This window comes from Nymphalis io, chromosome 29, assembly GCF_905147045.1.
Source record: "Nymphalis io chromosome 29, ilAglIoxx1.1, whole genome shotgun sequence".
Taxonomy (NCBI): domain Eukaryota; kingdom Metazoa; phylum Arthropoda; class Insecta; order Lepidoptera; family Nymphalidae; genus Nymphalis; species Nymphalis io.
This window is the reverse complement of record NC_065916.1, coordinates 591,204-614,042: the sequence shown is the minus strand read 5'-3', so window position 1 is coordinate 614,042 and position 22,839 is coordinate 591,204. Positions and strand designations below refer to the sequence as shown.

Genomic DNA, 22,839 nt, shown 5'->3' with positions numbered 1-22,839 from the left:
AAACACAAATTGAACATATGAAACTTCAGTGGTGCCTGGTTACGATTTACATATAGGCCGGCGTTTGTCCGTTGACTTGCCTTATGTAAAGCATCGACACGGTCTAGGATGTAGCACGCTACGTTCATTTGTTCTAGGCCTATTTAAGCTCACGGGAACCAATATACAATTTGAATGATACCTTAGGACTGTTTAGTCTAACAATGCTGTATTTTTCTTTCGAATGTCAAATCAATATTGACAGAAAGGGCGAAATCAGTGTTACTTAATAGCTAAGGAACTTCTATTACTTATAAAAGTCTTTATATTATTAAAAAATGATAATATGGCCTAGTCCTAAACCATATTTAATTTATTTGTGCTAAATTATTGTCTGAAATTTAGCTATATCTGTATTCCACCCAGCCATTGGGTGGAATAAGCTCCAAGACCTTCACCTCAAAAATGGATAGGAGCCCAGTAGTCGGACATTCACAGGCTGTCACTGTTACTAATACCCACAATATTACCCACAAAGTTTTACCCATATGCGGTAACAAAAAACGTCTGTTTCTGCATATTTTTTTTTGCACCAGACCACAAATTTAATATCGCATCTTAATCGTTTATATTTTTGTCGAATTATTTAATAAAATGGAAGGTAAAAGTTTCTACGAACAAATATTCGCGTTAAGTATGTTTGCTCTTAAATCAATGGAGGTGAAGGGAATGCGCACAAAGCAATAGGATTGAAAGCGTGTCAGGCATGCGTTTCGCTGAGACGATCGAACAGTCGCGCTAAGAAGCTCTACGTTTACCGACTTCGATGAAAGCTGAATTTTATTTAAATCCTAAATTTTTTTATAGTATAGTTGGGCAAATGTTGGCCACGTGATGGCATTGGCATTGTAAGAATTGTTAACCAACCCTTAGAACGCCACCAACCTTGGGAACTAAGATGTTATGTACCTCATACCTGTAGTTTTAATTGCTCAAACACCCTTGAAATCGAACACTACAATACTAAGTGCCGCTCTTTTGCGTAATAATATCCGATGTGCGGGTGATACATACGCAAACGAACCTTTTTTTTTACGCTGAAAAAAACGCACTACGCGTTTCCAAGTCCAAGGCGCCGAGTGCGCCCTGAACATCGGAATACCCACTAAAAAACCAGCGGTACAACCGTTCCATCTTAACGAGCAGCGCCACGAGATCGCATTGCGCATGCTACCGTGACGTACCCAGACGAACCTGCACAAAGCCCTACCACCAAGTAACTAATATTATAAATGTTAAAGAGGATTATTTTTTCAATTCCTCACGGATCCCATTTTCAGAGCTGGAAGTTGGAACTAGAAGTACAACCTTTAAAATAAATCAATCGTATCGAGAACCTCCTACTTTTTCTTGAAGTCGGATAGAAAAATGTATTTCCATTAATGATACTAATAGTCTTAGCGCTAATCACTGAGACGTTGAAATAAACTAATATGGCTTTAATATGAACGCTGATCGGTCGCCTGTTGCGTCATCAGACACAAGCGACCAATGACAATACAGATCAAAAGGTTAATTATCAGTTCATAATAAGTTAATCTGATTTTGACCCAATGTCTCAGAAATTTAAGTTTAATTTAAAGGCGTGCGTCTTAAACAAGTTAAACTGAAGACGCGATCGCCGTATCGTATAATTGTGATGGTAAGTGGTCACTAACGTCCATAGACATAGACATTGTAAGAAATGTTAACCATCGCTTACATCACCAATGCGCCACCAACCTTGGGAACTAAGATGTTATGTCCCTTGTGCCTGTGATTACACTAGATCGATCACCCTTCAAACCGGAACACAACAATACCAAGTACTGCTGTTTTGCGGTAGAATATCCGATGAGTGGGTGGTACCTACCCAGACCGAGCTTCCACAAAGCCCAACCACCAGTAAAGCTTTAACCTATCCTAACAGTTATATCTAACTCCTCCCCTAAGACGCGGGCTGAGGCGCGAGCGAAGATTTTTTATAAATATAATCACTAATCAATGACGAGAGAAGCAGACTCCCATATAGCTGTTCCAACCAAAGGAAGATTAAAGACAAATAACAACTTCGAAATTGATTTGAAGCGATATCATTGGTCGATATATTTTGGATTCACAAAAAAATGACGGTAAAGTCGTTATCGGAACATTAAAAGTGAAATTAAAGTGTATACTGAACTTAAGTTGAAAAGTGTTGTGTGTATTATTAAATTTGATATATTAATCGAGAAGTGTTTTTAATGAATAATATAGAAGAGTTATGCAAATCGCATGGAATATGAGTTTGATTTGATTATTATTGCTTTTTCGATTGGAATAGTCTAGATGTAATTAATACAAGTGAACAAGTCGCCGCGACTGTACGGCAACTCAGACCGGAGGGCGTCACTCCAATAACAGCAGGTAGTGCCATAAAACGTTTTCACTGATGCGGTCGCAGCTCTTATGCACTCGACAAGCGCGTCACTCGTAGCGTTTACGAATACAGTGTAACCTCAATATAACAAAACAAGGGATTTAAAAAAAATCTTCGTTATACCAAGTAATTTGTTACAATGAGGTTTGTTATATAGATGTTAGGTTAGTACGATGAGTTATAACACGGTAAAATACTTGTACGTTCACATACTTAATGATTTATTATTTCTCTCGCCATCGTAACTGTCAAACTAACAACAGCAACAAACAGAAGTGCTTACGTTACTCGGCATCAAACAACAATGATTGTCTTACGAAAATTTTAACGTGTCTGAAATCTGTCGAGACATTTATTATTTGGGAATTGAGCGTGAATGATTGTTTTGATTCGTCATGTAAAGGTTATAAGTTGACAAATTAATTAAATAAAGGTAAATGCTTGCAATGTATATTTTTTTGTATTGGCCCTTACGGGCAGTTTTAGGGGATTTCGAAGATTTTGTTAAATCGAGGGAATCGTTATATTGAGGCTCGTTATATTGAGGTTGCACTGTATTATGTTTATATGCCAGAGTAAGTATTTCCTGGTGGTACAATGTTGGTGTCTTCAAATCCAGAGTGAACAGGTTTCTTATAGGCAAGCGTGCTACATCCTAGACCGTGTCGATGCTTAACATCAGGCAAGTCAACGGTCAAACGCTTGCCTATTAATTGTAAAAAAAAAAACTAAAATATGTTACCTTATCGACTAAGTAACAGAACGTTAAATGTGAAAAATATAACTTAACTTACAAACCAGAAGTGAAAATGACTTTTTCTTTTAAAGAATACACAAATAATTATGTGACTTTATAATTAATAATAAGCAAATAACAAACAACAATGCCATTAATTCGTAATAAATGCTAACAAACATCAACTAAAACGACAAATGACCTTTGCTAACTATTTGAAATTTCGAAGCACCCACATTGTGCCAAATGTAATATCATCTACCGGACCGAGCAATGACGCGCTATTCTTTTTTTTTTAATATATCCCAGCACAAGGAATGCGGTCGTCGAACGTTCGGTCGAAAATTGTTAATACTTGTTTAAATTTTGCATTGGTCCAGTTGCTAGATATAAGGCCGGAGATCCAGAGTCCTGGGGCCGATAAAAAAATATTGCGTTGTACTGTCGACAAATTTCTCATTTGCATCCCGGAGTCCGGAAGCAGGAAGTATGCACTCCGTGCCTCGGAAAGCACAGAAAGAGTTGGTTGGATCGCGCGTGAATATTAACCGATGATCGTGAATTCAAACCCGGGCAAGAACCATTGAATTTCCATTTGCTTAATTTTTGTTTATAATCCATCTCGTGCTTGACGGTAAAGGAAAACATCGTGAGGAAACCTGCATGTGTCTAATTTCACTGGAGTTTTGCCTCATGTGTATACCACTTACCTGCATTGGAGTAGCGTGGTGGACAGAGCTCCAAACCTTCTCCTCCAAAAAGAGGGGACGGTTTGGAGCCCAGCAGTGGGACATCCACAGGCTGTTACTACTTCATTTAACTTCGCTCGTAATGACAATTTCTCGACTGATAAACTCAAAATTTTTAATGTCTCAATAATAATAATCGTCGGTTCACTATTGAGTGAACCCAACACTTTCATCCAAAGCCATATAAACTCGCCACTAAACCAACGAAACGATATAAAACAACCAATTTACAAATAGATTATTATTATAATGTTTAATTAGTTTGGTTAAATCAGTCAAGGTTTATTTATTGTTGCGATTTTCCTCTAAAACGATGTATTATGTACCATTTTATAATTATTTATTGCTATTCGGATAGCCGCGCTCGCGTGTGAGATGGGGGGGGGCGTGGTACTCTGCTACACGTTTATTAATCAACCAGCGTTTTGTTGCAGCGTGGTTGTCCTCCCTCCCGATTTCAACGGAGTCCTAAGCCGAGGTCCGACCTCACAGGAAGCACCCTGGACGCCCGTCTCTCTTGAGCCCAGTGTGGCTCCCAACATCCGGCTGAGTTCAACTCGCCCATCCCGCCCGGTGACGATGTAGAGGCCAGTAAGGCCAACAGTACTAGACAATCCGAAAAAAAAGCATGGTTGAGTGACCGAACAGAAACGGTGGTAGTTTCTAGTTTGACAATCATTAAGTAAGTGTAATAATGCTTCAATGTTGAATTAAATATTTTGAATTGATTTAAACTAACAGCCTGTAAACGCCCCACTGCTTGATTAAGGCATCTTCTTACTTTCGGAGAGAAGTTTTTTGGTGCTTATTCCATCACACGGTGCTTCAATTCCGGTCAAAGGATCCATATATGGCAGAATTTCAATAAAATTAGAGTGTCCTCACGATTTTATCCTTCACTGTCGACCGCGAGATGAATTATTAACACAAATTAAGCACACGATAGTTCAGTAATGTTTGCCTGAGTTTGAACCCGCAATCATCTTCCCAGCAAGACGTTAGCCCAGCTGTAAAACTTTTGCTGACTTACACTATTAGTGTAGTTTTCAATGGATAAGAAATAACGTCTCCATAATAAACTAGAATGTACACGAGCGACGCCGCGAGATTAACTATATTTTGATATATAATAATTCTCAATCATATTTGACGTACCCACTCGTTTATCAGTAATTAATTTTAATTAGTCATTTCAATGTTACGTGCTTTCTAATAATAAAACATGACTTCGAATTGATTTGTTACCGAATTATGATCGAACATTTATATATAGAAGTTAAGTCATTATGTATATATATATATATATATATATATATATATTACTGTCATAGATCGAAAATTTCGTAAATATTTAATAAAATAGTTCTTATTTTACATACGAGCCAACCGACGGTAAATGGTCACCACCTTTTAGAAACATTGACACTAAGAAATATTAACCATTTCTTACGTTGTTAATGTGCGACCAACGTTGGGAACTAAAGTGCTACGTAATATATTCCTTCTTCCTGTAGTGACACTGGCTCACTCGTCCTTCGAAACGGGACACCAACAATACTCAGTATTGTTTTGCTTGGCATTAGAATATATAAGTGGGTGGTGATATGGATTTTCCCAAAGCCCAAACCCAAGTAATTTATTTGAAACAGAAGGTGAGCCAGGATAGCGAAAGAAGTGTTGTGTTGTTATAAACAATATTCATTAAAGAGGCAGATTGACCACCCTGTTCAAGTTCAACAATAATTATGATCGTTCATCGTAAATACATCGCTTTTTATACAAAAGTTAGATCATTATAATTTCGGTAGTTGTAAAAATCATATCACGAAGTTAAATAACATTAAAACAAGATTTATAATCAAATTAACTTCAATAAATATTCAATCAATCAATCAACAGCCAATCGTTGTCCACTGCTGAACATAGGCCTCTCCCAAGGTGCGCCAAAGCTCCCTGTCCTCCGCCTTCCGCATCCAGTTGGTGCCCGCCACCTTCTTAAGGTCGTCGGTCCACCTGGCTGGAGGGCGCCCTACGCTGCGCTTGCCGATTCGCGGTCTCCACTCTAGGACTCGTCTGCTCCAACGGCCATCGGTCCTACGACATACGTGACCAGCCCACTGCCACTTCAGCCTGCTAATTTTGCAAGCTATGTCGGTGACTCCGGTTCTTTTCCGGATAATCTCATTTCTGATCTTATCCTTCAAAGATACTCCGAGCATAGCTCGCTCCATAGCACGCTGAGCGACTTTGAATTTGTGGACTAGTCCCGCAGTTAGTGTCCACAATAAATATTAGGCTATTCTAAATTATATACGCGTTGGTCGTAGCGTTGAGTTTCATCAGTAGTACCCTGTTGAGAATGTTAGTCCATTAAGTGTACGAGAATGACAGCTACAAAGGAGCTAAGATGTAATGTCACGGAGCTCTCGCGCTATCAAACTTGAGAAAAAACTTAAATTGACACTTCTTACCTCTGCATCGCCGTTCGCTGTCAACGCAAACAATTTTTCACAATTTTTATTACTACATATTATTTTCTATATTGTTCGCTAGTCACGATTCAAATGTAATATTGTTCAAATACATATAAGTTTGTTACGTCAAAAGAGTTTTTATTTCTACGTACAAATTCACGCAATCATCCATACATTGACGCCATAGTATACAACCCTTTAATATAATTAAAACAGTTTGTTTTTGATGCGTTTTTACATGTGTCTGTGCGTTTTTGCAAACGGACGCATTTTCGTACAGAATGTACGTTCTTTAATATTAAATGGTGGTTGGGCTTTGTGCAAGCTCGTCTGGGTAGGTACCACCCACTCATCAGATATTCTACCGCAAAACAGCAGTACTTGTTATTGTTGTGTTCCGGTTTGAAGGGTGAGTGAGCCAGTGTAATTACAGGCACAAGGGACATAAAATCTTAGTTCCCAAGGTTGGTGGCGCATTGGCTGTATAAGCGATGGTTGACATTTCTTACAATGCCAATGTCTAAGAGCGTTGGTGACCACTTCCCATCAGGTGGCCCATATGTTCGTCCGCCTTCCTATTCTATAAAAAAAATAACATCTCCAAAGCTTAAGCATTTTAAGTATAAGTTGTTCGCAAACTATGCCCGATTAGTGATCCTGGCTAAAAGAAAACACGTAAACATTTCTCTTTACAGAGGTTGCCTTTTTTTTTTTTTTTTTTTTTGAGGAGGAAAGGCATTTACGCCTGCCGCCCGGACACGACCGGGACGGGTATGTGGGACTCACGGGGCAGAAGGCCATCGTCCTACCCACTAAAACCTCCTCGTTTCCTTCTCACCGCATGGTGGCGGGGTTACGGGAACGCGTTAGCACACCACCGCGACCCCACCTGCGGCCGTCGCTTTGGGTGAGCGACCCACCTGTTGTTTTTTTTACTGAGGTTTTCTCCTCTCGACCCGGCCGGTGAAGGCGAGGCCCTCGGTCCCACCACAGGCTGGCGCCTGGATGGGGAAACGAGTTTGAGAAGGCGGTGACCGAAGTCTGTCCGCCCAGCATCGACACCGAAACTGGACGAACCCGCCTCTCCCTCCTCCTCTACTCCTCTACTCCTGTCTCCGGCAGCCCGAAAGGACTCCGGAGACCAACTCCTCCTCTCTCTCTCCGGCGGCCCAAAAGGACCCCGGAGTCCTCCTATTTGCCACGGAGCCGCTCGCTGGTCAACTCTGCGCAACAGAGAAGTCCCAGGAGCGGCCCGCGACACTTCCGCCGCGTCAGTCTCAGCCGCGATCGACAAGCATTCCGGAAAAACATCGGATTGCTGGTCGACCCCGTTGCCCAGGGTGCACCACGTGGAGGTGACTGACATGCACCCCTACAGAGGTTGCCTGGAAGAGATCGCTTTAAGCGATAAGGCCGCCTTTGCGTACTATATATTCAGTAGAACATATGTTACGCAACATATAATAGCTAGTAAGCTATTATATGTTACTAAATGTTTGTAAGGTGTGTGCAATAAAGGATTAATAAAATAAAATAAATAACTTCTCCCGACAATTGACCATCAATTAGATTCAATGAAACTGTTCAACCGTTTCTATAACCTTTTCTCTTGACCGTGGCTTATGATTAAAACTTAAGATGTATTCCAATTACGTTCAACTTAAATTCAGATCGCGTTTCCATTGTCGTGTCATGTCGCAATACAAGTTAATACGCGGAGCGATTTAGACGATACGAGTTTTCACCGATTGGTCGAGGAAGTTAGTTTTTTTTTTTTTTATGTATTATTTTCTAATTTTCATATCGATAACATAAAAGCACATAAATATTCGAACGTATACCGTTCCGTATGCTTCACGGCTCGATTTCGAAATGTACACGACAATTGACAAGAAAATAGGTTTGGTAAGTTAACTATTATATAAATGGCTTTTTTTTTTTTTAATTTATTTTGTTAAAAAAACTAAAAAGTACAATTAGGCGATACTTATACGAACACAATAATTAATTGTATACTTCTACGATTACTACTAGATATAACATTCAACGCCATTTGTTTGCGCTTCTCGTCGGACACGCCTCGAATAAATAATTAAGTTATTAGTTGCATTTTTATTAACGCAATTTTTTTACAGGTATAATTAAATGAATCTGACGTAGATTTGATAGACATTGATAGACATTCACGTAAAAAATTGCGCTTTACCAGTTTTTTTTAGTAAAAATGCTACTAATAATTTATATATACTTATATATTTATTGTATTGTGACGAGCGTTGCGAGCGTTTACAGTTAAATAAAGAACTATGTAGTTAATATTTTATGATTACATTTCTAAATAACATTATTCTAGTACGTTGTATTAACAATCCTCTTCGCTGTTTCGTGGACCCGATTTCGGACACAGTGGCATAGCCCGACTGTTACACGTTCATCTCGACGATGTACTCGAAAAAATGTATTGCATGCGTCTTTGTTTTAAGCGAATAAGCTTTTTTTTTTTTAAAATCTCACTGTCTTCACTCGGACCACCGGCCAACGTAACGAATGACATCACCCACACAAACATATCACAATACAAACAATATAAATACTATAGTGTGAGTAATCTCGGTGCTGCGGTCGATGGTGACATAATGCAGGAATGCGTTAATTCGCTAATAAATACATATACATATATACATATATGTATATTTAAAACATTTATTTATAACATTCTCGACGATCGTTTGTATGTTCAAGTTTGGCATATAGTACCAGCTTAGTATTGAAATAGGACTTACTTGGTGGTAGGGCTTTGTGCAAGCCCGTTTGCGTAGGTACCACCCACTCGTCAGATATTCTACCGCTAAACAGCAGTGCTTAGTATTGTTCCGTTCCGGTTTGAAGGATGTGAGCCTGTGTAAGTACAGGCACAAAGGACATCACATCTTCGTTTCTAAGGTTGGTGGTGCATTGGCGATGTAAGGAATGGTTAATATTTCTACCATCGCCAGTGTCTACGGGCGGTGGTGACCACTTAACATCAGGTGGCCCATACGCCAGTCCGCCTACTTATAACACAAAGAAAAAACACCATAGTGTGTCTTCTCTACACGTAGTCCAGTCACAGTCCAACCTTTTTTTTTTAACGCTGGAAAATCGCGTTACGCATTTCCCCTATGGGAACAGTGGTGGGGGGTATGTACGAGCCCCTTGCCGGTGTCCAAGGCGCCGAGTGCGCCCCGAACATCGGAATACCCACTAAAAAACCAGCGGTACCCTTTCCGTCTTAACGAGGAGCGCCACGGGATCGCTTTCGCATGCTACCGTGAGTCACAGTCCAACCTGCTGAACTAATCCAGTACGATGAATCTAATTGTTTAATTAAACGTTTGTTGATATTAAATACCGTGTTAAGGCATTGGACGGGCATCTAAGTAGCGGTCACAACGGCCAAACGTCACGGCTGATCGGCGTGCACCCAGTGACCCGAGCACTCCTATTACTGTACATAAGTACTAAGTCGAGACTTGCTTATATGTACATAAGTGAGACGGAAATAACAGGACCATCGACGAGCTATGTACTTCGCTTTGAATTTATTAAAATTGTTTTATTTTTTTATTGAAATGAAGCTAGGGTAGTTTTTTATAGGGCACTTAGACCCCGATGGCTCACGCTAGACTCAGAACTCCTATATTTATTTGAGGGGTAGACAGCATTCCACGCAGATACAATGCGCGTAATTATAATGCCACATGTGTACGTAGTTCGTAGGAATAGTTGCATATTGTACTATATTCTAGTTTCCGTTCGCGTAAGAGGGGGGGGGGGATGGCAGGTGTACTGCACCCCCCTGAGGTGTATGAAAAATTTCATAATAATCGATTGTGTAGTTTAGACGCGAAATCGTAACAAACAAACTCACTTTCGCATTTATAATATTAGTTACTAAGCGAGTTTGAAAATCATATCGGTAATAATAGTATTACGAGAATGAATGAAAAGCCGACACGTGTGTGTATGTAGGTATGTTTGTACATAGTTTTAATGTTAAAATGTCAACATTATCGCGTCGACGGAAACTCGGCTACACACAGATAATGTAAGTAAGCAATTTGACGTGACTAATTAATGATACCGTGATCACTCGGTCCAAGTTGTAAACTGGTCTAGCTAAGTGGAGAGATCAGATCACTATCGCTCATTGAAGTGAACTTCGCGGTGCACGGCACGGGGTCGCAAGAGATGATCGATCGATCAGTATCGTAGACTATATACGTAGGACGGTGAACGCAGCAGTTTTAATGGTTAAGAATCCCACCATAATACATAATTCGTATCGAAATATGCGAACATAAATTGTATCCGTGTTTGCGTATATATATTTGAACTGTCGTTCTATTAAAAGGTCTGTCGAACAAGTAACCTCCGTAACAGCCTGTGAATGTCCCACTGCTGGGCTAAAGGCCTCCTCTCCTCTTTTTTTGAGGAGAAGGTTTTTGGAGCTTATTCCACCACGCTGCTCCAATGCGGGTTGGTGGAATTCACATGTGGCAGAATTTCAGTGAAATTAGACACATGCAGGTTTTCTCACGATGTTTTCCTTCACCGTAAAGCACGAGATGAATTATAATCACAAATTAAGCACATGAAAATTCAGTGGTGCTTGCCCGGGTTTGAACCCACGATCATCGGTTAAGATTCACGCGTTCTTACCATTGGGCCATCTCGGCTTTTTTACAAGTAACCTGTCTGACAATAATATAGTAAGAAATTTGTTTTATTTATTTTTTTGTATCTCAATTGTATGGACGTTTGTTGTCTGAGAATAAATGATTATTATCATTATTATATGTTCTTCGCAGTTGGCTAATTTCATTTGTATTTTCGGCGGCCTTGTCCGAAATCGGTCAGGACTTCGTCATAATTCAAAATGTAAATCTTTAACGATAGCGTTCTCAACTATTTACCCGCATCGATTCTATTCCGAACTATAGATTATAATCACTCGAAACACGTACCACACACCGAGAACCCATATAGACATTTTATCAAATACCCTCGTTACCGTGGCTCGGTAACAGTAGAGGTCGCTTTCGCTCGCCCCGCACGTCCTATCGGTGCGACAAGGACGTATACAAGGCTCACGACGGTCGCATGTTACGTGCTTTCAATAATACAAGCCGTTTTATTGGTAATCAACTCTGAACTTCCCTATCTTCAAGTTACATTTGTTTTGATGTATCGTTGGATGCGGAAGGCGGAGGACAGGGAGCTTTGGCGCACCTCGGGAGAGGCCTACGTTCAGCAGTGGACAATGATTGCCTGTTGATTGATTGATTGATTGATGTATCGTTGATAAGGTTTTTTTTTTTATTCGTCGACGAATTATTTAGATATAGTTTTGGAATTGTCGATTTAAGTAAACACTTATATATAATTTTTTTTGTAGCTTCACAAACGTGCTGTTGGCGTATTTAATCATTTATATTCATGTCTTACAAACGAGAAGTGAAAATTACTTTTTTTTAAAAGAATACAACAATAAGTAGTTAACTTTTTAATAAGAAATACACAAATAAGAAACAAAACAATCCTTAATTACTTTAAATGCTAACAAAACCAACTAAAAATGACAATTTAGATAATTCAACATCATATTCAAAGCAGCCAAACTTCGAGCCAAAAGTGATATTCTTCGTCTATGACGGACGACAACGCACTTTTTTTTTTAATTTTCCGGCACAAGAAACGGATACATACGGTCGAAGATTGTTAAGGCATATTTATTTTATATACCTGCATGTCTATTACCAGGCAGCATAATAATCTGTTTCGGGACTCGAAAAATTATCGAGATGTCGTATTCATATAATAGTTATACAAATCGTTATTATAAGTAACAACTATACAAATCGTGACTACGCGCAATGGTCGCAAAAATGCTCTGAGTGAAAAATCAACCAGTAATCTTGTCGCCAGTAAACGTGAAAATATCGAGTTGTATGTTTTAGAAATTATTTAAAACTATTACTCTAAGGTTCAAGCGTTTCGACTGCAAACGGCACAATGATATATTCCGGAATTGGAAATCTTGTGTTTGTAAATGAAGTTTAATCGCAAGAGCATTTTCCGCGGTGATTCAGACAATAAAGCTAATAGTTGGCATGTTTTTTTTCCGACATCTTCAACGTTCAACGTCACATTTCAGCCAATTTACACAAAACCGTAATAAATTATATACTGAAACCTCCCTCATGAATTGCTGTTTCCATTGAATGAGAATCTGTTTGGTAGTTTTTGAATTTATCGCGTTCAGACGGAAGCGGTGGGGGATATTGTTAATATGTAGCGATACCGATAAAAAATACTAAATCTTTTTTATGAACAGTTGTGTACAGACAACAAAAAAATTACAATTAAGTTAAATAAAGGCACGGCAACGGCTTAACCTGTGGAGATTAATTTAAAAAATCAAAAATAATTTGTTTACTAAATTCCACATTTTATCCGAATTACATACACACCTGTAACCTATTCTAACCAAGAGAGGAGTAAACACAAACAAACAACTCTGACATCGAATTGACGCAATATCATTGGTCGAGATCTTGTATAATCTGTGACGTTCATAATGGATTCGCGAAAAATGGCGTCTTGAATGGCGGCGACGTTGTTATCGAAACTTTGAAAGTAAAATTATTGTGGATATACATAAGTAGTTAAGTGCAATAGCCTTATATTATAAATAAAGATATAGTAACAGCCTGTGAATGTCCCACTGCTGGGCTAATGCCTCCTCTTCTTCCCTTTTTTTTTGAGAAGGTATGGAGCTTATTCCCCCACACAGCTCTAATGCGGGTTGGTGGAATACACATGTGGCAGAATTTCAGTGAAATTAGACATATGCAGGTTACCTCACGATGTTTTCATTCACCGTATAGCACAAGATGAATTATAAATCACAAATTAAGCACATGAAAATTCAGTGGTGCTTTCCCGGATTTGAACCCACGATCATCGGTTAAGATTCACGCGTTCTTACCATTGAGCCATCTCGGCTAATAAAGATATATTATTTGAAAATTGTTTGTAGTTCATAATATAACAGAGCTGTTCTGTTTTTAATCTGAGTTTTTTTTTGTCTTAACTCTTTCGATTGGATTATACTTATACAGCCCTTGGGACAAGCGTTAATTGATATATGAATGAACGTGTCATGCGTCAAAATACCTGTTTCAAGTCCCCTGCGTGGTGCGTGCAATTAACGCATACGTAATGTGAGAACAAATGCTAATATCAGTCGAAGAAACATATGATTATTGCAAAACGAATAAATACCATAATATATCTGGGCCAGGATATAAACGGTTTCTTAGAGACGAGAACGATACATACACACGTATGCCGTCTCCGCTCGCGGAAATAAAATCAACGGCTTGTGTCCGTATAGCCCCTCACCCATTCTGACATCTGAATCCGACTTAAATCCTCCTAGGAGACATTATCATTTTTTCACGTTCGTTTCTATTTTCGAAAATATTAAATTGTAAAAGTTCCGTTTAGGAATGTTTGCGTTTTAAAATATGTTACAAAATTGATGTCGCTTCAGTTGACTCAGTCAGCACACCATGTGATTGAAACGATTTCCTCCAGGTAAAACTGTAAAATTTGGGATAAAGAATCGTCAGGAAAATCGCGTGCATTTATACACCAAACCGCATTGGTGCAGCGTGGTAGAATAAGCTCCAAAGCTTCTCTAAATTACAGAATGTCTTAGCTCAGTAGTACGATACTTACGGGTTGTTTGTTTAATTCAGTGATCCATATATATATAACGTATTACTTATCATTTTTCAGATACAGCAGAGGTTCGGCGTCAGGATGAGTAAAGACGGTTGAGACGTCCGCGCGTCGGCTCACGGCGCGCACACCAACAACATGTCTTTTTTTAATAATCTAAAAAAGGTAATATACACACCATTCATATTCATTCCATTGTTTTTTTTTTTATAGAATAGAAAGGCGGACTAGTTGATGGTAAGTGGTCACCAACGCCCTTAGACATTGGCATTGTAAGAAATGTTAACCATCGCTTACATCACCAATGCGCCACCGTCCTTTGGAACTAAGATGTTATGTCCCTTGTGCCTGTAATTACACAAACCACACAAGAATACCAAGTGCTGCCGTTTTGCGGTAGATTATGATTGGTAGATTTAATGACGCGACATCATTGGTCGAGTTCTCGATTGATCTATGGATTCGCGAAAAAATTGCGTTTCGAATGTCGGTGATTTTATCGGACGATTCTAAATCAAATTAAAGTGGATTTAAGTAGTTAAGTGTTATGTTAGAATTAGTGTTGTATAATAAAAAAAGATATATTAATCGATAACTGTTTGCAGTTCATAATCTTGAAGAGCTGCCAGTAAATCGTATGGTATATAACAATCTAAGGTTTTGTTTATTTTTACTCGTCTTGCCATTGAAATTGTTTATAGAGAGAACAATAAAAGGCGTAACACCACGACTTGCATTTAATGTGTATATAAATAGTAATTATTAACATTCCAGGTGCTGCACCTGGGCGGCGGCAATGACGCCAAGAAAAAGAAAGTGTTCAGCAACATACGGGACAATTGTGATCCAGGCGAGAATTGGGACATGGTCGGCGAGCTTGGCGATGGCGCTTTTGGAAAGGTATATATGTATATTATGTACCAAATGTATGCAAACGTAAATATCACTGCGAACGAATCAGAGACTAATTTATTTTAAAGAATCCTAGCAACACGACCGTTTTTAAGGAATTATTAATGCTCCTATTGAAGGGGGTTACTTAAATTAAGCGTACAGCTTGTGCTAGGAGTGGGGATAATAGCTTAAGGGGGACAATAGCTTAGGATCGAACATGCGGCTTTTATATCGCTAGACGCTTAACCACTGCGCTGTTGATTATTTTTAATATACATAATATAATTGGAATAAATAAATAAATTAAACGTTAGTATATTTAATTTATTTATTGTTTTACTATGGTAATGAAACAGTCTGATAATTATAAACTCGTATAAAAGTATCGGTTTTTATTATTCAGGTATACAAAGCGCAGCACAAGACGACGGGTCAGCTCGCCGCGGCAAAGATGTGCGTCCTCGACAACGAGGACGATCTCGCAGACTTCACGGTCGAGATCGAGATCCTCTCCGAAGTACGGCATCCGAACGTGGTCGAACTGCACGAGGCGTACTTCATCGACAACAAGCTGTGGGTGAGTTGACGAAACGCGCAGGTGTGCTGTCGACGACCGGTGAACGGAAATGGTGGGGGTAGTTGACAGGTCACAAAAGATGCTATAGGAATTTATTGATAGAAAAATTCACTAATTAATAAATTAATAAAAATTTGGATAAGTTGCTTGTCGGTTTTCTCATTAGAATCTACATACCGAATTTGTGGTGGTTTGGTTGGTTTGGTTGATTGTTTATTATAATGTAGTGGTGGTATACGGCTTTACCCATTTGCTAAGTCCAGACCACACGATTACTGCCGCCCTTACCTCGACCATTGATGTCCCTGAGTTTGGTTTTGTAATTCAGCAATTGGCTTTACTGCACTTGAAATAGGACACAAATATAGAATTAGAATTGAAAACGAAAGGGAGAGATGACAATTATCATCAGAAATATTACTGATGTCAGTGCCGCGTCATTAAATAAATTTAAAAAAAAAAAAGAATCTTAACCGATGATCGTGGGTTCAAGCCCGGGCAAGCACCACTGAATTTTCATGTGCTTAATTTGTGATTATAATTCATCTCGTGCTTTACGGTGAAGGAAAACATCGTGAGGAAACCAGCATGTGTCTAATTTCACTGAAATTCTGCCACATGTGTATTCTACCAACACGCATTGGAGCAGCGTGGTGGAATAAGCTCCAAACCTTCTCCTCAAAAAGAGGAGAGGAGGCCTTTAGCCCAGCAGTGGGACATTCACAGGCTGTTACGGTAAAAAAAAAATCCTAATTTGCCGCACCTGAATTTGCCGCCCTAGGCAAATATCAGCCTGCTGAAAAATCCGCCACTAAAAAATGATTGCCAGTTTGGACTTAAATTATATTTGGATAATTTCAGATGCTCCTCGAGTACTGCGACGGCGGGGCCCTGGACTCGGTGATGTCGGAGCTCGAGAAGGGCCTGAACGAGGCGCAGATCGCGTACGTGTGTCGCGAGATGTGTCGCGGGCTGCAGTTCCTACACTCGCGCCGCGTCATACATCGGGACCTGAAGGCGGGCAACGTGCTGGCCACCATGGTGGGGGGCGTCAAGCTCGGTGAGTGTCTCGTTAGATACTTGTACGATAATAACAATCATCAGTCATTTATTTTTAATAGTAATCTCAGAAGATTCCCAAAGTGCACCACAGTGGTTCATGGGTCCAACTAGTAAGTCACTGACTCCATTCCATTCATTTTTCTATCTCCCTAAAATTTGGAAGGAAAAATAAGTCTTAAATAAATTAATACTAATGAGATATACATGTGTATTTACGAATATTTAAAAAAAAAACATTTTTTCTACAATTTAAGAGCATTGTTTCTGACGAAATAATTATAAAAATTTTGATTTCTAAACGTCACAAATTCTTAGTTGTGACATTTTGTCCCGTACCTAACCTATCGTCATGTCAATCGGACGAGACAACAGTTCTAATAATAAAATTTAAAATCAATTTTGATAAATAAAAGCGAAATTTAAGTTAATATGTTAAACTATAGTTTTAAAACAACCACTCCCCTTCCCCTCACTCCTCAGCTGATTTCGGCGTGTCGGCGAAGAACAAGTCGACGTTACAGAAGCACGACACGTTCATCGGCACGCCGTACTGGATGGCGCCCGAGGTGGTGCTCTGCGAGACCTTCCGCGACCACCCCTACGACTTTAAGGTGACCCCGCGTTATATTTAATATATAATTAGTGTAATTTATTTATTTATTTAAGGAAAACAACAGAAATATACAAAATATGTTTACATTAAAAATACAATGTACAGACAGTAGAGCCAATTACTGTTTTCCATTGAATTATGCAAACCTAATGATAGTTAACAGAAGTAGCAACACACAGTTTTGAAAAATAACTTACTTGCTCAGTATTTTTTTTTTTTTTTTATAGAATAGGAAGGCGGACGAGCATATGGGCCACCTGATGGGAAGTGGTCACCAAACGCCCTTAGACATTGGCATTGTAAGAAATGTCAACCATCGCTTATACAGCCAATGCGCCACCAACCTTGGGAACTAAGATTTTATGTCCCTTGTGCCTGTAATTACACGGGCTCACTTACCCTTCAAACCGGAACACAACAATATCAAGTACTGCTGTTTTGCGGTAGAATATCTGATGAGTGGGTGGTACCTACCCAGATGAGCTTGAAATATATATTGTAGCAGGCGTGAAACAGCAGACAATTCGATTACTCTTATATTCTGATGGGACGTTAATAACCCACGAGCAACGGTTATATGTGATTTGCAATCTTAACTCAATCAATCTAATCAATAAAATAATAATAGACAAACAGATAGACAGGTATACTTGGTGGTATAGGGTTTGTGCAAGCGCATCTTAGTAGGTACCACCCGTTCCTCAGTAATTCCACAGTCAAATAGTAATACATAGTGTGATTGAAGGATGAGTAAGCCGGTGTAACTACAGCCATAAGGCGCATTGAAGATATTAGAGATCGGTTTTTCTTTAATTGCCAATGTCTATTGGTGGCATGTATACAGACCCCCATTTACCACCATGCCTAACTTATATTAATAAATTAAAAAAAAAATTTACCAAATTACATGAAAAAAAATTTTACACTATTTGGCTTAATTTCCAGGTGGACATCTGGTCGCTAGGTATTACGCTGATAGAATTCGCACAGATGGAACCGCCCAATCACGAGATGACACCGATGAGGGTCCTCTTGAAGATACAGAAGAGTGACCCGCCGAGCCTGGACCAGCCGTCCCTCTGGAGTAAAGCATTTAACGACTTCATAGCGAAGGCTCTTGTGAAAGTAAGTAATTTATAAATCGAATTCAAAGAAGGATGACATTACATATATAATAACAATAATGTCCTCCGAACCGATTTCGCCCACGGCGGCAATCTCAAGAGAGATTAGCCAACTGCGCAAGAGATATTATAGTGTACAATAGTATAGTGTGTGTGCACACACACAGGTGCACTCTTTATTCCCTAACTCTCATAATCCGATGGGAAGGCAATCCGACACTACCGGAAAGAGTTCAGGCGCAGGACCAACAGCTTAGCGTGCTTTCCGAGGCACGGGAGTGTATACACTTCCAACTTCAAGACATTAACATTTTATCGGCCCGACCTGGGAATTGAAAACTCAACCCAAAACCTCCGGGTCTGCGGCTTTATATCAAGCCACTAGACCAACGAGGCAGTCATTATATACATACTAGACGTATGTATATTTATTTTCTCTATATATATGTCAACCACTGTGTAACTATCATCAAATGTTTTGATGTGTTTATTGTTAATTTGAATCCTTATCTACATTGTAGATGTATATTTTGATTTCATATAATATTTGTAGCCTGAAACGAAATTTTAGCATCTGTGGCGGTGCTATTGATAGTTTTTTTACTATGTAACACAATATATGCTGTAAGTTAGCTGATATTTATGTTGGAAATTTAGCGATTCAGCATTAAAGTAGACCACAAAAAAGTTTTGTATGTATCATCTGATAAATTTTTTTTTTTAATGTTACCCGTATTAGGACCCAGAAAAGAGGCCGACGGCCACCGATCTCCTGAAGCACGAGTTCGTCTCCGGCGACCTCGACTCGAAGTCGCTCCGTGACCTCTTACTCGAGTACCGCGCAGAGGTGGTCGAGGAGGAACTTTTGGACGACGATTCGGAGGTACAAAATATTTCTTATCATAATATTTAAAATATAATAATATATAATACCGTACATAACTAAATTGAGATAAAAAAATTTCAACACTTTCATAATGAGCTAATCTCGAAAATGAGTCTTTTACATCAGATTTACTCGAAAAAAAGAAATTAAACAAAATTTTGCTATAATTATTTTTTTTTTCATATTTTAAAAATAAGATTCAATCGGTCTGGTGCTAACTTGGTAACTTCGATTTATCATTCAACTACATATTTTGGAAATTCGGTTATATCTGATATCGATTCGAGTTCAGGATAATAAAATCTATCAATTTTATACAGTTTGGGCCATAGTACTATATTATAAACATTGTGATCATGGGCTCATTATTATATAAACAAAATAACCATTTTAAAAGTTATATACAATGATCTTAATATATATATATAAAGTACAAATTTTATATAATTGTACGTTTATACAATTATATATATCTACCATCATGTAGATTAAAGTTTATTAAACATTTATATATATATATATATATATATATATATATATATATAATAAATGAAAATATATAATAATGAATATATAATAATAAATGAATATGTTTAATAAATTTTATAAATTAAACCATTACTTCTTATTAACAATAATATCGCTTAACTAATCCACATGATGCATTTGGTATTTATTGAATTATATTTTTAATAATTGTCAAGCGTGAAACTGACTGATCCTTTCTATGACAGTAATTTTATTTAGTCATTTTATATATGTATACATATGTAGAGTACATAAAGAGATTGTGTTCTGTGTAGCCAGTATGAAAATTAAATTCCTTTATTTGCAGCAGTTACATTATTTTTTACATTATTGATATATACCTTACAATTTGTCATTAATTGGCATGCAAATATATTAGAACTGTTAATCTATCGTAACAGCCTGTGAATGTCCCACTGCTGGGCTAAAAGCCTCCTCTCCCTTTTTGAGGGAACCTTTGGAGCCTATTCTACCACGCTGCTCCAATGTGGGTTGGTGAAATACTCATGTGGGCAGAATTTCAGTGAAATTAGACACATGCAGTTTTCCTCACGATGTTTTTCTTCACCGTCAAGTACGAGATGTATTATTACAAATTAAGCACATGAAAATTCAGTGGGTGCTTACACGGTTTGAACCCACGATCAACGGTTAAGATTCACGCGTTGTTACCACTGAGTCATCTCGACTTTTAATCTACTTTTAGCTAAACACTGTTAAAGTTACATAATTAGAATTTATAAAATTTTAATAGTAATTATATCCACACATAATCTATTCAAAGAAACCTACATGTGTCTAATTTCATTAAAAATTATGCCACACGTGTATTCTATGAACCCGCATTGCAGCAGCGCGTGGTGGAATATGCTGCAAACCTTCTCCGCCCAATATTAAGTGCTACCCTACTTCAAATATTTAATTTGTATTCAATATTAGTAAAGTACACTTACATACGGAAAATATCAGTCATTTTCACGCTGTCTCAATATTATGTGTACATTAATAAATTATAATTAACACGCAACTATACTAATCATTAAACATTTCAATCGTACATTATACAAACAATGATTAAATATTAAAAGAAGTAAAATCGAACGACAATGTCGTCTATATGGAACGGTGCTGGCTTTAGTACGTGTGGCGGTTAACGAATGAATCGTTTGAAAAATATCTTTATCAGTGCGTTTTTGGGGGAAATAGGGGGAGGTAGGTGATAGGTTATTTAGGCGACATCATACCGTTTATACTCTTCTGATCCTATGTGCAAAAATTTCATGTTGATCGGTCGAGTAGTTAAAACGTGAAAGCGAAAAAAAAAACAATAAACTCGCTTTGGAATTTATAATATTAGTAAGGATTAAAAGGTATGGATTAATGTGTGTAGTTTATTTAAATAACTCATTACTTTCAATAATTTAAAAGGGCTAGACTTTAATTTAGATTTGTAAAATTTGTGATAATTTTTATTAACTTCCAGTGATAAATTGAGATCGTTTGAAATGAGTTTCATATCGGATACATACTAATCAATATTATATTCCAATATTACTATCTTGTGTAGCTGAAGCTTTACATATTAAATGTGATACGTACGGAAACGTAACGAATTTCATTGGTCGAGCAGGGTACGTGTGAGCGAGACGAAGTACGATATTGTGAAAGTAGTTAAATATTTTCCTATTAAATCGGTATTTTTAGTATTCGCAAAAGATTCGGATTTGTATATAGAATATTGCAAAATTTTTGTAGTTTCGATAAATTAGACGTACAGTGATCATAGGTAGTGATAGATAAGTGGGATAGGCCAGTGCGCGCTAAAGCCGCGCCGGTCCGCAGTTTGTGTGACGTACGCGGTGTGCGCACGCGGCGCAGGCGCGGGCGCGGCGCGGCCGGCTGCGCGCGTGCCGGGAGCAGTACCAGAGGGTTGGTTAGTACTTATTGCATGGGGGGGCACTCCATCCTCCTTAGCGTACTCGTTTGCTTGGGGCACTATGCTGTATTCAAACCATTACATATCTAGCATTTCAATATATTTGCTTGAAGATTTGTTAGTGAATCTTTACTCGTTTTCATAATTTTTTTTTTAAACAATTTTAGTACTTTTTTTTTTTTTTTTCATTACATCAGTACCGAGAGCATGCAATAGTCGTACTTATTTGAACACGAATAAGATATATTATTGTGCTGTACGTTAATGTTACGTACGTGTCTGGTTTACATTGCATGCGAATCGAATGGTCAGCCGCGAGAGGATCAGCTGTCGTCGAAGGTATCTATACGACATTACAATGGCAGGATTGAAGAACAAACTAACCATACACATTAGATATTAGCTCTGCTGTACTATACACTACAAAAAAATTTTTATTAATATACATTTCTTTATAATACAACACTAGTACACTGTTTACTGGCGGTGGGGCTTTGTGCAAGCCCGTCTGATACCCACTCATCAGATATTCTACCGCAAAACAGCAGTACTCGGTATTGCTGTGTTCCGGTTAGAAGGGTGAGTGAGCCAGTGTAATTACAGGCACAAGGGACATAAAATCTTAGTTCCCAAGGTTGTAAAAAAAAAAAGATTATACATTTACTTTAAAAATTCATAACGACAAACAGACATTCAAAACAAATAGATTATTCAAGATGTCGACCAATGGTATCACGTCAATTCAAGGTCATGGTTGTTTTTTTTTTTTTACTCCTGTCATTGTATAAGGCTATATCTATAAACAGGTCGATATATGAATTTTTAATAGTTTTTTTTTTTTTTTTTTCAATTACGTTCGATTTTCGAATTTACATATGTTTGTTTGTGGCTTTTTAATTTTTTTTTATTATATTGAGTTTGTTGTCGATTCGTTTCGATGGAATCTCAATTCATATCGCAATGATAATGTAAGATTATTACCGTTGACGAATTATTGATTCAATCGAGACAAATCGTCAAGAAACAATGTAGTTT

The 22,839-nt window shown here is 38.1% G+C and overlaps 1 protein-coding gene across 6 annotated transcripts in view; it reads left to right on the top strand.

The window, feature by feature from the left end:
• The window catches only part of LOC126779438 (serine/threonine-protein kinase 10), a 57,075-nt gene that overhangs the window by 13,282 nt on the left and 20,954 nt on the right, over window positions 1–22,839 (top strand). For 4 of the 6 annotated variants that reach the window (XM_050503365.1, XM_050503363.1, XM_050503364.1 and 1 more), the window contains exons 2-8: window positions 14,242–14,349; window positions 14,959–15,084; window positions 15,482–15,655; window positions 16,517–16,715; window positions 17,198–17,328; window positions 18,276–18,455; window positions 19,194–19,337. In XM_050503365.1, the coding sequence (XP_050359322.1) occupies window positions 14,323–14,349; window positions 14,959–15,084; window positions 15,482–15,655; window positions 16,517–16,715; window positions 17,198–17,328; window positions 18,276–18,455; window positions 19,194–19,337 (981 nt within the window). In that variant the 5' untranslated portion in view covers window positions 14,242–14,322. Of the gene's footprint in view, window positions 1–4,356; window positions 4,605–14,241; window positions 14,350–14,958; window positions 15,085–15,481; window positions 15,656–16,516; window positions 16,716–17,197; window positions 17,329–18,275; window positions 18,456–19,193; window positions 19,338–22,100; window positions 22,144–22,839 lie in introns of those variants that run through there. The other 2 variants (XM_050503362.1, XM_050503366.1) reach the window with 2 other exon arrangements.